The sequence below is a fragment of the Siphateles boraxobius genome, unplaced genomic scaffold (assembly GCF_051911475.1).
Source record: "Siphateles boraxobius isolate OS27281-9 unplaced genomic scaffold, OSU_SipBor_1 359, whole genome shotgun sequence".
Taxonomy (NCBI): domain Eukaryota; kingdom Metazoa; phylum Chordata; class Actinopteri; order Cypriniformes; family Leuciscidae; genus Siphateles; species Siphateles boraxobius.
Window position 1 is genome coordinate 54555 of NW_027508985.1, and position 14412 is coordinate 68966.

Sequence of the window (14412 nt, forward strand, 5' to 3'; positions counted from 1 at the left end):
TGTAAGTTATTTTGCTTCTCAAGTGAATGTATTTATACTTGATTTAACCCTCTAGTGTTTTTCGTTCAAATTTTACATTTTGTTTTTTTTAAAGTGTTTTACTTTATCAGTGATTTTTGTAGCACTTGCAGTGTGAACACAGAAAAAAATCCTGGAAATGATTCAAAGGTCTTTAAATGGTCCTTAAAAAAGTTGTCACACTTGAACTCCTCACAATCAAAACTGACCACCATAGATATGAATAAGAAAAAAAAAAGAGAGAGAATTTTGGGGGTACGATCAACAAATCAGACATGATGCAGAAATAAGCACACCGCAATGAAGGGGTTAATTGACAAATAAAAAAAATATTTAGATTTTTTTATGGAAACCAATAGATCATAATTATTGCATAAATATTACCATAAAATTAATTCAAATACAAAATTTTAAGTAAAAAAAACAAAATTGAACAAAATTACTACTGCGTTTGTGTTTTTTGTTTTTGCTATTGGATTTTTAATTTGAAGTGTATTTTCTTTTCCTATCATTCCAAGTGTTCACATCCTGTGTTTAGTTCCTGTTTTACTTTGTTTCTATGGTTACCCTCATTTGTTGCCACAGTGATTGATTACCCTCGCCTGTTCCTAGTTATCCTCTGGTTATCTGTTTTTGTTCTTTCCCTGTGTCTGGATTTACTTTTTAGCTCATGCTTGTTAATAAACATTTGCATTTGGATCCGACTCTCCCTCGTTTCTGAAACGGCTGAGTGTGAGCTGTAAATGCGAGTTAAAAGGGTCTTGTACTGGAAAACAAGACTGTTTTTTTCTGTGTATTTTCTCAGTTTTTGCTTTTTCCTCAACCAAAGCTGCGGTTGTTCTGTCCTTTTCCTGCAGGGATACCGGCGGCCGAACTATAAGGAGATGATGAACGAGCAGGTCCGCTATCAGCGCTGGCTCCTGAAGGCCCGAATCAAAGCTTTCTACACTCCTGTGTTTGCTGATGATCTCAGACAAGGAGCCCAGTATCTCCTACAGGTCAGAACGCACCTGGAAAATATGACAGATTATGTTATTTTTGATAAAGAGCTTATGTAGTGAAGTGAATCAGTATAACCTGAGAGACGGCTTCACACAGAACCCGTTTAAAACGCTCCCGAGCTGCAATAATGATGTTCTTTCTCAGTGTTTCTGTCTCGTTTTCCAGCACTAATATCTAAACATTCTTAAATCAAGATACATTTCCTGGAGAAGCAAAATGACTGAAGATATTAAGTCTTATCTAATGAAAACTGCATAAAAATTAAGCAAATTTATGGGTCCTTCGGTCCAATTGGACCCGAAGCATTTAAATAAAAAAATGTAAAAAATCATAGCTTCATCGGAATGGTCCGAAATTTTGTGACTTTGTTGGTACTTGGTATCTGAACACCCAAAAAAAATGGTGACAGGATTTGAATAGTCTAAGTGGTTGTAAAAAAATAGTCACACTCAGGACCTTCGGGTCCAAATGGACCCCCATAGGAAATTAATGGGAAATTGGCAAAAATGTGACAATACAGAGTTTTTTTGTGCGTACAATCTACAAATCAGCCACAATCCAGAAAAAAAGCACACAACAGTGAAGGGGTGAATCTCTAAAACATCAAGAGTGCAAAACAGACACACACACACACACAAATGAAAGCTAATTTTGGGAAATGTGTGCAAAAATCACTAGAATCCGCAAGCCTTTCTACAGAGAGCTGTAAATCCACTAGTGGTAAAAATGTGCTATTGCGTGATAAAAATGCTCAGTGTGTCCACCAGATGGCATCCATCTCATTTCAAAAATTGCTTTCATGAGGCCTAGGCTTGACTCTAAAAGGAAATACAGCTTTAATAAAATAAAATAAAAATAATTATATATATATATATATATTAAAAAATTCTATTATATTCAATAGGGAAAAAATGGGTCCTAATTATTGCATAAATATTAATTATAAATCATAAAATTATCTCAAAACACCAAAAAAGAAAAGAAAAAACATTATAAATGTATATTATAAAACAAGTTAAAAAAATATATATGATTTTTTTTTATATATATTAATCCTGCCCTCCGTATCCATTTGGACCCGAAGGTCCTGACTGTGACTGTTAAATGAAGGACCCCAGAGGATTAAATCTGCTAATGGAGTGAGAAAAATAATCTTGTTTTCCCTTTGAGTTAAGATTTTCTTTCTGACACCATTGGCAGATATTTGTTCTCATTTCATTTTGATACATTGTTCATTGTTCTTAATATCTTCAGTAATGTTGCTTCTCCAGTAAATGTATCTTGATTTCAGAATGTTTAGATATTTGTGCTGGAAAATAAGGCAGAAATACTAAATACTGTAATCATTTTTGCAGTGTAAAAACTATTTTTTGAAGGTGTAAATAAAGTTTACTGGAGTGTATTTTACAAGAAAATACTGTTTCAATTTTTCTACTAAGAAACTTCACGTAATTTAATGGACTTCTTGCCGTTTTCTTAGATATTTCTAGTAAATTTCACAAACAATTACAGACTGAAGATAGTTTCTACACCGATGTTAGTTGAGTGTAAGAGTGAAACTGATGTCGTTTGATTGACAGACCGCTGGATTGGGTCGGCTGAAACCGAACACACTAGTATTTGGCTTTAAGAACAACTGGAGGGACGGCGAGATGAAGGACGTGGAAACCTACATCAACACCATCCAGCGAGTCTCATTCTATCTTCCTCTTTAACCTGTTAAAGGCCCTTGCACACGACTCCCAAATTTTCGTATGCGTTTTTTCGTCTCCGTCATTCGATGGCTCTGAATTGTCAAAACACAAACGCAGAAAATCGGACCCGATCCAAAAGTTTCAGCGGCAGTGTGTAGACGTGTTTAACAAAACGTGTGGTCGTATTTATTTTTTAACGTTGGAAAATTTCGGACACAAATTTCGGGTGTGCAAGGACCTTAACTCTATTTTATTCACTTTTTTTGCATTGCACATATTTAAAATTCATCCTGTGAAAAAATGGAAATGGTACTTTTATTAAAACCGTTTAGTGGCAAAACTTTTGTGACATCAACTTAAAGTTTGGAACACAATTGGTTAGACATACAGCATTTTTTTTAGAGGCCAAATTATTTTGTTAAAATATATCTTTTGTTTAGTTCAGTGCATTTGCTTTACTGTTAACGTACACATATAAAGTGCTTAGCATAAGTGAACACACCCATGCTAATGGTGACTAAAAAGAGGAATAAAAAATCATCTTTTGGAAATTGATCTTAATGCCTTAATTTAAAAAATGAGGAAAAATCCGACCTTTAAGGACACCAATTTACTACATTTATTTATTTACGACACATTATTCATTCACAAAGAAAATTGGTGTCCTTAAATGTTGGATTTTTCCTCATTTTTTAAATTAAGGCATTAAGATCAATTTCCAAAAGATGATTTTTTATTCCTCTTTTTAGTCACCTTTAGCATGCGTGTGTTCACTTATGCTAAGCACTGTATACATTTTTACACTTTCTATGCTGCAATAATCTAAGTGTCTTCTTTAGAAAGAAGCAAGTATTCCAAAGCATTCATGAATTACAACCATTTAAAGATTCCATGTATTGCCCTTTTTCAAAGTCTTGATGCTATTTTTGGGCTCTACTAGAGCAGGTTTTTATGAATGTTGATTATTGTTTCCCATATTCTCAGTGATGCGTTTGACCTGCAGTTCGGGGTGGTTCTCTTGAGACTGAAGGAAGGTCTCGACATCTCTCACATTCAAGGTCGAGTTTCCAGTTCCTGAAGTGTAAACGTCCTCAGTCTCTCCATCAGTGATTGTAACGCCACTGGTCTTTCTCCAGATGAGTTTCTGTCGTCGCAGGAGAAAACGCCTGGAGTGAAGGATCTCCTGGTGTCCATCAACATCAGAGACTTCGACAGCGATTCCTCGAAACCATCATCGATAGCAACCAGCTGTCAAAGCAGCCCGCTCATCTTCAGAGGTCAGAGGTCATGATGTTTAATGAGCGATAGAGACTGAACTGACACTACGAATGTCCTTCAGTTTATGAATCTCAGAAGAATGTTTTGTATCTTCAGAATGTCTGATGCAAAGGCTAACCGGGAACGTTCTGGCAAGGTTCTCTCAAAGTTATGAAACAAGCGTTGGAAGTAACGTTAAAGTCCCCCTGTGGTGTAAATCCAGCTTTTAATGTTGTTTATGTGTCTATGTGGTGTTTTTAATATGCTTTAAGACAAAGCATGTGTAAATTCATAAGTCGACAGCATTGCTGAGTATTTTCTCCTTAAAACTGCAGTGAACCAAAGACAGTCTCAAAAACACGCTTTGAAATCGCTGGTGTTTCTGACGTCACAAACTACCTTGTAACCAATCAGATCAACGTGTGATCGTCAACCAGTGGATCTGAGTGAGTGAGTGAGTGGAGGCGGGGCTCATTTGCATATTCATAGAACCACGCATACTAAATGAGGCAAGGGTGTCGAGTTACATTCAAGATATTTTAAGGCATTAAAAAAAATTTCAAGTAAAAAAAAAGATTGACTACAGGGGGACTTTAATAAAACGTTCATTCAAGATTTTCTGGTCTTTAATACGTTTGCACAAAAACATTATGCATACTATACAACGTTACAAATGTTACAACTTGTTTCAGAACGTTCAGAGAACATTCAAAATGAACATTCCATAATGTTTGAAGAATGATACAATGGAACGTTCGCTTAACATATTCACGATGAATGTTATTCTCTCTGTCTCTGCATCTGGTGAACTTCTCTCCTCTTACGCCTCATGTTTGACGTCAGACACTCGGAAGCTTCGGCTGCCGCTCAGTTCTGCGGACGAGAAGCTGCTCAACGCCAGTCAGCAGTTCCAGAAGAAACAGAGCAAAGGGACCATTGATGTTTGGTGGCTGTTCGATGACGGAGGTCGAGTGATATTTCAATTTTAATGGACTTTTGATTGAATGTACAGTCAAACTAAAAATTATTCAGAACCAAGATATCATTTTTGATATTTTTTTACTAGTGTGTGCAGGACACTATAGTTAAGTTATGTAAGTGAGGAGAGCAAAATAAAGTAAACTGTGACATATTATACCCAATAATTCTTCATACAGCGACTACCAGTAAAATATGGGACTTTAATAGTTATTCAGACACTTTGAGCTGATCATGTTTTGCTGAAGTGTTTTTTCTTTAATAACTAATGCAGCTTTTTACACCACAGACTGAACAACATGAAGCATTGCTTGGTAACTGGTTGAGCTAAACTGGTATTATCTAATTGTGTAGTTAAATTTAACAGCTGACAGATATTCAACATAATTCATGTGTGAGAGTCTAACAGAAGGACGGACAAAACCAGTCAAATATCAACTGAGTTCTGGTCAGATTTTATTACCAACTATAGCGAATAAACTGAGATAATGTGAGAAATGTTGAAGTGTCTGAATGAGTTTCGGTTTGACTGTATTCTTTGCCTTCATTATATCCTGTGAGTTTGTCACTTTAATAAGTTATTAACACCTCACTGTCGTAGGCTTGACTCTTTTGATACCGTATTTGCTAACCAACAAAAAGAAATGGCGTGACTGCAAGATCCGCGTGTTCATCGGAGGAAAGATAAACCGGATCGACCACGACCGCAGAGCGTGAGTATTACTGACACTTCTACAGGTGTTGAATGCATTTTGTTCCTTTTGCTTTGTGTGTGTACAAGTTATTTTATTTTAAAAAGTTTATATTTATCTACAGAAGTAGTTTTAATCGTTTAAACTAAAGCCTCATCAGGAGATCATTCAGTTAGTGTGTCCAAACTTTTGACTGGTAGTTTATCAAATAAAACTGTTTTAAATTGTAGATAATCAGATAATGCACTAGTAACACTAACCCTTCACTTTCAATTAAGTTTATTTTTCTCAACACATCAGCACTGCAGATGTTAGTTCTGGTTTTAAATACAAACTCACTTCATTTTGACTCAGAAAACATGACTTAACATATTCAGTGATTTTTCTTCTCCAGTAAATGTATATTGATTTATATTGTGCTGGAAGACAAGAATATTGAGTAAAAATCAAACTTTTGCTGTGTATGCATTGAGTGAAAACGACTAAAGCTTTTGCTCTGGCACAGAATGGCGGCGTTGCTCAGTAAGTTCAGGATTGATTTCTCTGACATCACTGTTATTGGAGACATCAACATCAAGCCAAAGAAGCACAAGTAAGTTTAGATCCGTTGGCCAGTAATGAGCAGTGTTGGGGAAACTTACTTTGAAAAGAAATGCATTACAATATTGCGTTACTCCCTTAAAAAGTGACAAATACTTTACTTTTTAAGAAAAGTAATGCTTTACATTATTTTTGCGTTACTTTTTCTCACCTGGTCTGGACATTTTATAACAAAAAAATGCTATTTTTGGGCAAATGTAAAGACCTTTTCAGACTTAAATTGAAATAATAAGCCTCAGACTGAAGGAATTGCATATTCACGCATGTACAGTAGAGTACAGACAAACCTTTCAACTTTCAAGACTTGACCAATAAAAACTAAAAATATAAAGTCATTTTTAGTAGTCAATATAAAGTACATTGGTCGATAAAGTGAGATTAAATGCAGAAAAATATTTGTTTTATGTAGCATTTAATTATTGGAGGTTTGCATAGTTGATTTAGCATTTGACTGAATTTTTTATGCTATTTTGAGGGATACTGAATCATTTTTGTGTGAGTGAGACGAGTGGGCGAATGTGAGGCAAAATATGTAAAACAGTTTGGTGGCCATTGGGTCTGTGAAAGCGCTATATAAATGCAGTCCATTTACCATTGGTTTCAACATTGGGACAAGAGAGCTGTCAGTCAATACATGGGAAAACAAAGCAACTTGCGTTACTTATTTAAAAAAGTAACGGAGATTTTGTTGTAAATTTTGAAAAGTAATGCATTACTCTACTAGTTACTTGGAAAAGTAATCTGATTACGTAACTCAAGTTACTTGTAATGCGTTTCCCCAACACTGGTGATGAGTGTGTTTTGCACCGGGATCCTTCAGAAACTGTGTGATTGTGTTCTCAGTAAGGCGGTGTTTCAGGAGATGATTGAGCCGTACAGACTGAGGGAAGACGACATGGAGCAAGAAGCCGCTGAGAAACTGAAGACTGAAGAGCCGTGGAGGATCACAGATAATGAGCTGGAGCTCTACAGGGCCAAGGTCAGGTTCACTGAAGCCGAGTTCACACTGAGTCGGGTCTAGGGCTGTCGAACTTAAAGGGGTGGTTCAGGATTTTGGACATCGGACCTCATTTCCTAGTTGGCCTGGGTGTTATTTATCAGTGGAGACAGTTTTCAAAAATTTTCATCCAGTCCTTTCAGTTGCATATTTCGCCGGTGCTAGGCTAGCGCGAGTCAACGGTATCTCCTAGCCTGCCATCAAAAACAGTTTTACCCACTCCACAGTACACCAAAAGCAAATAAATTATAACGCCAGACTATCGGTGAATCGATGGCATGATAATCGTAATCGAACCAAACCGTGAGACCAATGTAGGTTCACAGCACTAGTCGGGTCGCTGTTCTTTACGCACTGCACCTCTCTCTGGGTAACGTTCAGTTTCTGGTGCGTTCACACTGCATGATGGGTCCGCGACGGGGCTTTCACACTGCATGACTTTACACAAGAAGGAATCGCAGACAACTTCTGTCTGGTCCACAAACTACTTTTTCTTTTACTACCAAACACACTCGAGAAGTGATGAGGAAATAACGCAAGATCACGCGTGCGTGAGTCCGGAGTTGTCGCGCGAGACTGAAATTGATATTAAAAATGATATCCTGCAAGAATTTTGCGATCCAAATTGTCGTGCGCTGATTTGCAGCGAAAAGGACAAAAAAACACAATTCTGCTGGTCTGCGATTCTCTCAGATCGCGTCTTTGATAATTCACACTGCGTGATTGTCACTCACGTGAACGAGCACCGGTTTGCGTATGATTTCAGGCATTTGTCGGCAATCTCACGAAACCCGTCGGCGAGCGAAAATCAGGCCTAAAATCATTTGTGTGATTTATAATAGTCCTTTACGATTGTTGCTTTTCAGACTGCACATGATCATCGCTGTAAGTCACGTCACACTGTGAGACTGTCATTGGACTGTACGACAGTGAAGATGGGTTAAAAACATCAGTTTTACATCAATCAAGACACGTTCGTTCAGTGATCTGCATTACAGCATTGAAATTATGGCTACAAAGAAATCTCTAACGTTAATTTTGGTCACGGCTAGTCTTGAAAAATGAACTCGTAGGAGAATCACTGCAGGACTGAGTCAAATCTTCGGACACGCCAGAATTTCGTCGGAGGTCAAATTTGATCGCAACAGTCATTAATCAGCTGTCGTTGAACATGTCAAACTAACGATCAAACACTTCAGATTTTTGGGCGCTTGAGAGCGTTTTGGCAGCGCTGCGTTTTTCCAGTTGAGACGATTCGTTGCTATGATACAGAATATCCGCAGCACAGTTTACTTGTAACTGATTTCTTAGATTATTTTCATATTAAAAATGTATTTTTCATCCATTTTGTTCGGTTAGCTCTACTGGTTGATGTCGTAGTACAGAAAGAATGTTGTGACAGTTGGTCAGTGTAGTATTAGTCCCGCCCCTCCTCCACTGTGATTGGACGGCTGGGTAAAAAGTGACAGTGATGAGCGCAGTGTTTTACCCAAAGTTGAACATTTTTCAACTCCCATTGAAATAAATTGAAAAAATACGCCAGCCGCCTGAAAAAACGCTTTGGTGGACACACGGTCTTATAGACCCCTTTTCAGTTGGTAAACATGGCGACGTTTTTTGTGGGCGGAGCTTAGGTGGAAGCAGAACGATCCCCCTGGCCGCTTCCCTAACGTTAGTTTGCAAGTTTTGTTAGCTTGTTTTTTAACAATGACTGGAGAAAATCCGATTTTATCTTAATGTGCAAGGTCACTCACTGTCCTGGACCGCGATTGTTATTTGCAAAAGTTAATTTTAACGGACGGAACCAGATTGGCCGACCTGTAGCCGTTACACGCTCACTCAATGATGGACGATCTGACAGGATTAACGTTAACGCTAGGCTACCTCCGGTTGAGTGACCTGACCTCTACACCTATCCGATAGAGAAACTGAGGGCATATAAATCTTTAGATGCCTATAACTATGTGCTGAATGGTCATGTACACGACTTGTGTGGTACGATCCGCAGTTCTGCCTAGCCAGCGCCAAGAAGACGACAATGTAAAGAGTGACATTACGGTGCAATTTTAACGATGTGAATATTTTCTAGAAATAAAAATTCCAGATACAGCATATTCATTTTTCATTGATTCTTGCACTCAACAACACAACAAGATGACATTTAATAATAATAATAACAAATTAAGCTCCTTATTATGTAGCCGAATCTGTGCTGGTTTGTATTGTTCGCCTGCAGTTTTCCCTTTGTTTTGCCTCCAGCTAACGCCGTGACGTAATTGTGACGTCGGCTCGAAATTGGTCTATAGCACTTTGATATGGAGCATCACATGTGTAATCTAACAGTGGAAAGACTGCAGACGCACATAACTAACCAGCTTTATTTCACTGCTCAGATCTTATTCTTATTATTCTTATTAAGGCTTATTAATACTTTAGTTTTTTCTCGCATTGACTACTGCAATGCACTTCTCGCTGGGCTTCCTAAAAACACACTGAACAAATTACAATGTGTACAAAATTCTGCTGCTAGGATCTTGACTGGAATCAGAAGAAATGAGCATATTACACCGATTTTAAAGTCTTTGCACTGGCTCCCGGTCAGGTTCCGAGTTGACTTTAAAATCCTTATGCTCACATATAAGGCACTGCATGGTCCGGCACCGCAGTATTTGTCTGCGCTTTTAACTTTATACACACCCAAGCGTCATTTACGCTCTTCACAAGCTGGTCTATTGGCAGTCCCACAGACTCGGTTGCGTACTGTAGGGGACAAGGCTTTCTCATCCTATGCTCCTAGGCTTTGGAATGCTCTCCCTCCAAATATTAGAGATGCACAGTCTTTAAGTAATTTCAAATCTTTATTGAAAACGCATTTTTTTTAGGTTAGCTTTTACTTGACTTTTATTTTATTGTATTTTATTTGTGTTTATTTTATTTTTCCTCTGAGTGTTTAATTTAAATTTGCTTGTTTTATTTTAAATTTGCTTGTTTTATTATGTAAAGCGCCTTGAGAAGCTGCTTTAAAGGCGCTATATAAGAATAAAGTTATTATTATTATTATTATTCAGAACCTGCTCCGTAATATGCCTTGTGCTGAGCAGAAAATCCTTTACTTTATTTGGGGATCCGCATACAAAAAGCTGCTTATAAATCTCTCAATATACTATATTATTCCCAAATATTGCACCCACAAAGTCTTCTGATTGGCTGTGATTTTGGTTGCGAGTGCAGTGCGCTTGCAGAGAGACTCCGCCCACACGCTCTTCTGATTGGTTGTGATTTTATATTGATTTGGTTGCGAGTAGGGCTGGGTACTGAGTTCAGATACTTTTTAGGTACCGACCGAATTGCCTCGATACTACCGAGTATCGAAACATGTCTTGTTTTTCGGTACCAAGTTTCGGTACCTAAGTGGTTAATCTCGTCAACGTCAGTGAAACAATAAACATGCAACATGATTGGCTGTGGCGGAAAAACACTAGTTTACGCGGCTGCCCAGAGACGTGGCTCGTCGCACGTGTGGCTGTAGTGTGTGTGTGTGTGTGTATGTGTGTGTGTGTGTGTGTGTGTGAGCGTCCCAACCCAGATAGATAGAAAATATGTAGAAATTATCAAAAGTGTACCAATGTACCCGACTCGATGCCATAAGCACACGATGCAATATTTTCGACAAGATAATTGCTGCCAAGACCGGTAACACGGTAAATCTGATAAGGCACTTAATAGTGAACAGAATACACTCGAGAGTAGAAAGTTTATCCGCCTTCGACTACAAGAACTGGAGCGCGTCACATATAAACCAAAACTCAGCGTATAGGATACTTGCCTCACAGACATGAGAAATAGTTCTATATATGTTCAAAATATGTCTACTTTTAAACGAAGCAATTAGAAATAAATAGTTTGATTACCTAATCCAAATAGGCGCGCGCGTTCACTACTGCAGGGATGACGAGTCAGCATCGCAAATTCGCAATAATCATCTTTGCAGCCAACACGTTTAGTAAACACTTGTTCATTAATAAACAATTAAAATATCTCCTTGCTATCGTTTCCCGACACATCCATAATCATTAGGCTACTTCTGCCAGTGCTTTACGCAAGCTTCATGTGTGCTGAGCGCGAGCATATATCCCGCACCCCAGTAGCCTATATTTAATTCAGTTCACATTTATTTGTATAGCATTTTTCACAATACATATCGTTTCAAAGCAGCTTTACAGAAAATGTATGTGTCTAAATTACAATTTAGAGTGATCTGTTATGAGGGGTGACTGGGTTTCATTGTTAAACAATGCATTAAGTTAAGGCAGAAACAATGAGCTCGTTGAAGTAAAGAATACATGTTGTTAAATGATTAGGAAACATAGAAAACTTTAGCATTGGTGCTTTTTTACAGACTCAAAATATGAGTGTAAAAAAGTCAACAAACTGAAAAAATAAAACATTTTTTTTTAGGTAATGTTATATTGATAAAATTGGTATCGAAAAAAGTATCGTTCAGGAACCGATATCGAAGTCAAGGTATCGGTATCGAAAATTTTGTTACGATACCCAGCCCTAGTTGCGAGTGCAGTGCGCTTGCAGAGAGACTCCGCCCACACGCTCTTCTGATTGGTTGTGATTTTATATTGATTTGGTTGCGAGTGCAGTGCGCTTGCAGAGAGACTCCGCCCACACGCAGTTTCTCTTGGTTTACTTGTTCAACCAAAAGTCATTTGCGTCCTCAACTGAAATCCTTACGATTCTCATCCCTATCCACAAAGAATGTTTGAAGGATATTTCTGTAGAAATCTAAAGAATTCGCATGTCAAACTGATATGAAGAAATGACAACAGAAATAATGTCTGAATTAATGTAAGTGACATCAGTTCTTCTTTCATGTAGTCGAATCGTCAAATCAGGCTGAACGAGCTTCTGAAGGAACACTCCAGCACAGCCAACCTCATCGTCATGTGAGTCACGCATCCAACACACACATCACTTCTCAGACACCACATATCATTTTTGATATTTTTTTACTAGTGTGTGCAGGACACTATAGTTCAGTTATGTAAGTGAGGAGAGCAAAATAAAGTAAACTGTGACATATTATACCCAATAATTCTTCATACAGCGACTACCAGTAAAATATGGGACTTTAATAGTTATTCCGACACTTTGAGCTGATCATGTTTTGCTGAAGTGTTTTTTCTTTAATAACTAATGCACCTTTTTACAGCACAGACTGAACAACATGAAACATTGCTTGGTGATTGGTTGAGCTAAACTGGTATTATCTAATTGTGTAGTTAAATTTAACAGCTGACAGATATTCAACATAATTCATGTGTGAGAGTCTAACAGAAGGACGGACAAAACCAGTCAAATATCAACTGAGTTCTGGTCAGATTTTATTACCAACTATAGCGAATAAACTGTGATAATGTGAGAAATGTTGAAGGAGTCTGTGAGCTGACACTGGTTTTGGCTGATGGTTTGATGTATTTGATGGATCTGATCACAGAACTATGCCGTTGGCCAGGAAGGGAACGGTGTCCAGCGCTCTCTACATGTCCTGGCTGGACACGTTATCTAAAGATCTGCCACCGATCCTTCTCGTTCGAGGAAACCATCAGAGTGTGCTGACCTTCTACTCCTGAAGAGGACTCGCTCTTACAATCAGTGCATCTGTGTATTCACCAGATTCCTTCAATGCCGCTAAATCGTATATTTAATATATTCAGCTGAACTAATCATCTTACAGAAGCTTATTTGTAGATATTTTTAATGTACTGACACTACCTTTAAAAAAATATAAAATGATGTTTGAAATGCATTTGATGTCCATTTTTACACTAACACAAAATTAAAAGCTTTGTTTTGCTTGATCCAGAACATTTTGAGTCAAACTCGCTCTGAACAGAGACCGTATTTCAGTTTATCTTCAGCATTCAGGCTGATGTTCTCTAGTAAACTCTAAAAACTATTCGGCAGCATCTAAGAACTAATTGACACTTAATAATTCTCATAATCATGGAGAAAGTCAGGGCTTTCAATGCAAATGATGAAACACTGTCCTAAACAAGGAGGAACATTAAACAATGCAATGCATGAAATAAATGGCCTTGATTTTAACTGTATAATTTGTGTTTTCGTGCATTATTGTGTGTGTGTGTGTGTGTGTGTGTGTGTGTGTGTGTGTGTGTGTGTGTGTGAGAGAGAGAGAGAGAGTGTTTGAGTGTGTGCGAGAGAGAGTGTGTGTGAGTATTATAAACTTAAATATGTTTTGTAGATATTATATTGTAGATTTGAGTGTGTGTTAGTGAGAGTGTGTGTGAGAGAGAGTGTGTGAGTGTGTCTGAGTGAGTGTACAATAAACTTAAATGTTTTGTAGATACTGTGTGTGTGTGTGTGTGTGTGTGTGTGTGTGTGTGTGTGTGTGTGTGTGTGTGTGTGTGTGTGTGTGTGTGTGTGTGTGTGAGAGAGTGTTTGAGTGTGTGCGAGAGAGAGTGTGTGTGATTATTATAAACTCAAATTTGTTTTGTAGAGACTGTGTGTGTGTGTGTGTGTGTGAGAGAGAGAGAGAGAGAGAGAGAGAGAGAGTGTGAGTGACCGTCTGTGAGTGTGTGTGTGAGAGAGAGTGTGAGTGTGTGTGTGAGAGTGTGTTAGTGTATAATAAACTTAAATGTTTTGTAGATACTGTGTGTGTGTGTGTGTGTGTGTGTGTGTGTGTGTGTGTGTGTGTGTGTGTGTGTGTGTGTGTGTGTGTGTGTGTGTGTGTGTGAGAGAGTGTTTGAGTGTGTGCGAGAGAGAGTGTGTGTGATTATTATAAACTCAAATTTGTTTTGTAGATACTGTGTGTGTGTGTGTGTGTGTGTGTGTGTGTGTGTGTGTGTGTGTGTGTGAGAGAGAGAGAGAGAGAGAGTGTGAGTGACCGTCTGTGAGTGTGTGTGTGAGAGAGAGTGTGAGTGTGTGTGTGAGAGTGTGTTAGTGTATAATAAACTTAAATGTTTTGTAGATACTGTGTGTGTGTGTGTGTGTGTGTGTGTGTGTGTGTGTGTGTGTGTGTGTGTGTGTGTGTGTGTGTGAGAGAGAGAGAGAGAGAGAGTGTGAGTGACCGTCTGTGAGTGTGTGTGTGAGAGAGAGTGAGTGTGTGTGTGAGAGTGTGTTAGTGTATAATAAACTTAAATGT

The 14412-nt window shown here is 38.1% G+C and overlaps 1 protein-coding gene across 1 annotated transcript in view; it reads left to right on the forward strand.

Annotated features, from left to right (window-relative positions):
• LOC143702878 (solute carrier family 12 member 2-like) overlaps positions 1-13360 on the forward strand; it is a 40463-nt gene extending 27103 nt beyond the window's left edge. Inside the window, exons 17-26 of the mRNA XM_077196786.1 lie at positions 876-1016; positions 2601-2707; positions 3699-3772; positions 3851-3991; positions 4815-4937; positions 5551-5662; positions 6147-6233; positions 7085-7220; positions 12126-12193; positions 12745-13360. Of these exons, the coding sequence (XP_077052901.1) occupies positions 876-1016; positions 2601-2707; positions 3699-3772; positions 3851-3991; positions 4815-4937; positions 5551-5662; positions 6147-6233; positions 7085-7220; positions 12126-12193; positions 12745-12880 (1125 nt within the window). The 3' untranslated portion in view covers positions 12881-13360. The remainder of the gene's footprint in view (positions 1-875; positions 1017-2600; positions 2708-3698; positions 3773-3850; positions 3992-4814; positions 4938-5550; positions 5663-6146; positions 6234-7084; positions 7221-12125; positions 12194-12744) is intronic.
• The last annotated feature ends 1052 nt before the right edge of the window (positions 13361-14412 follow it).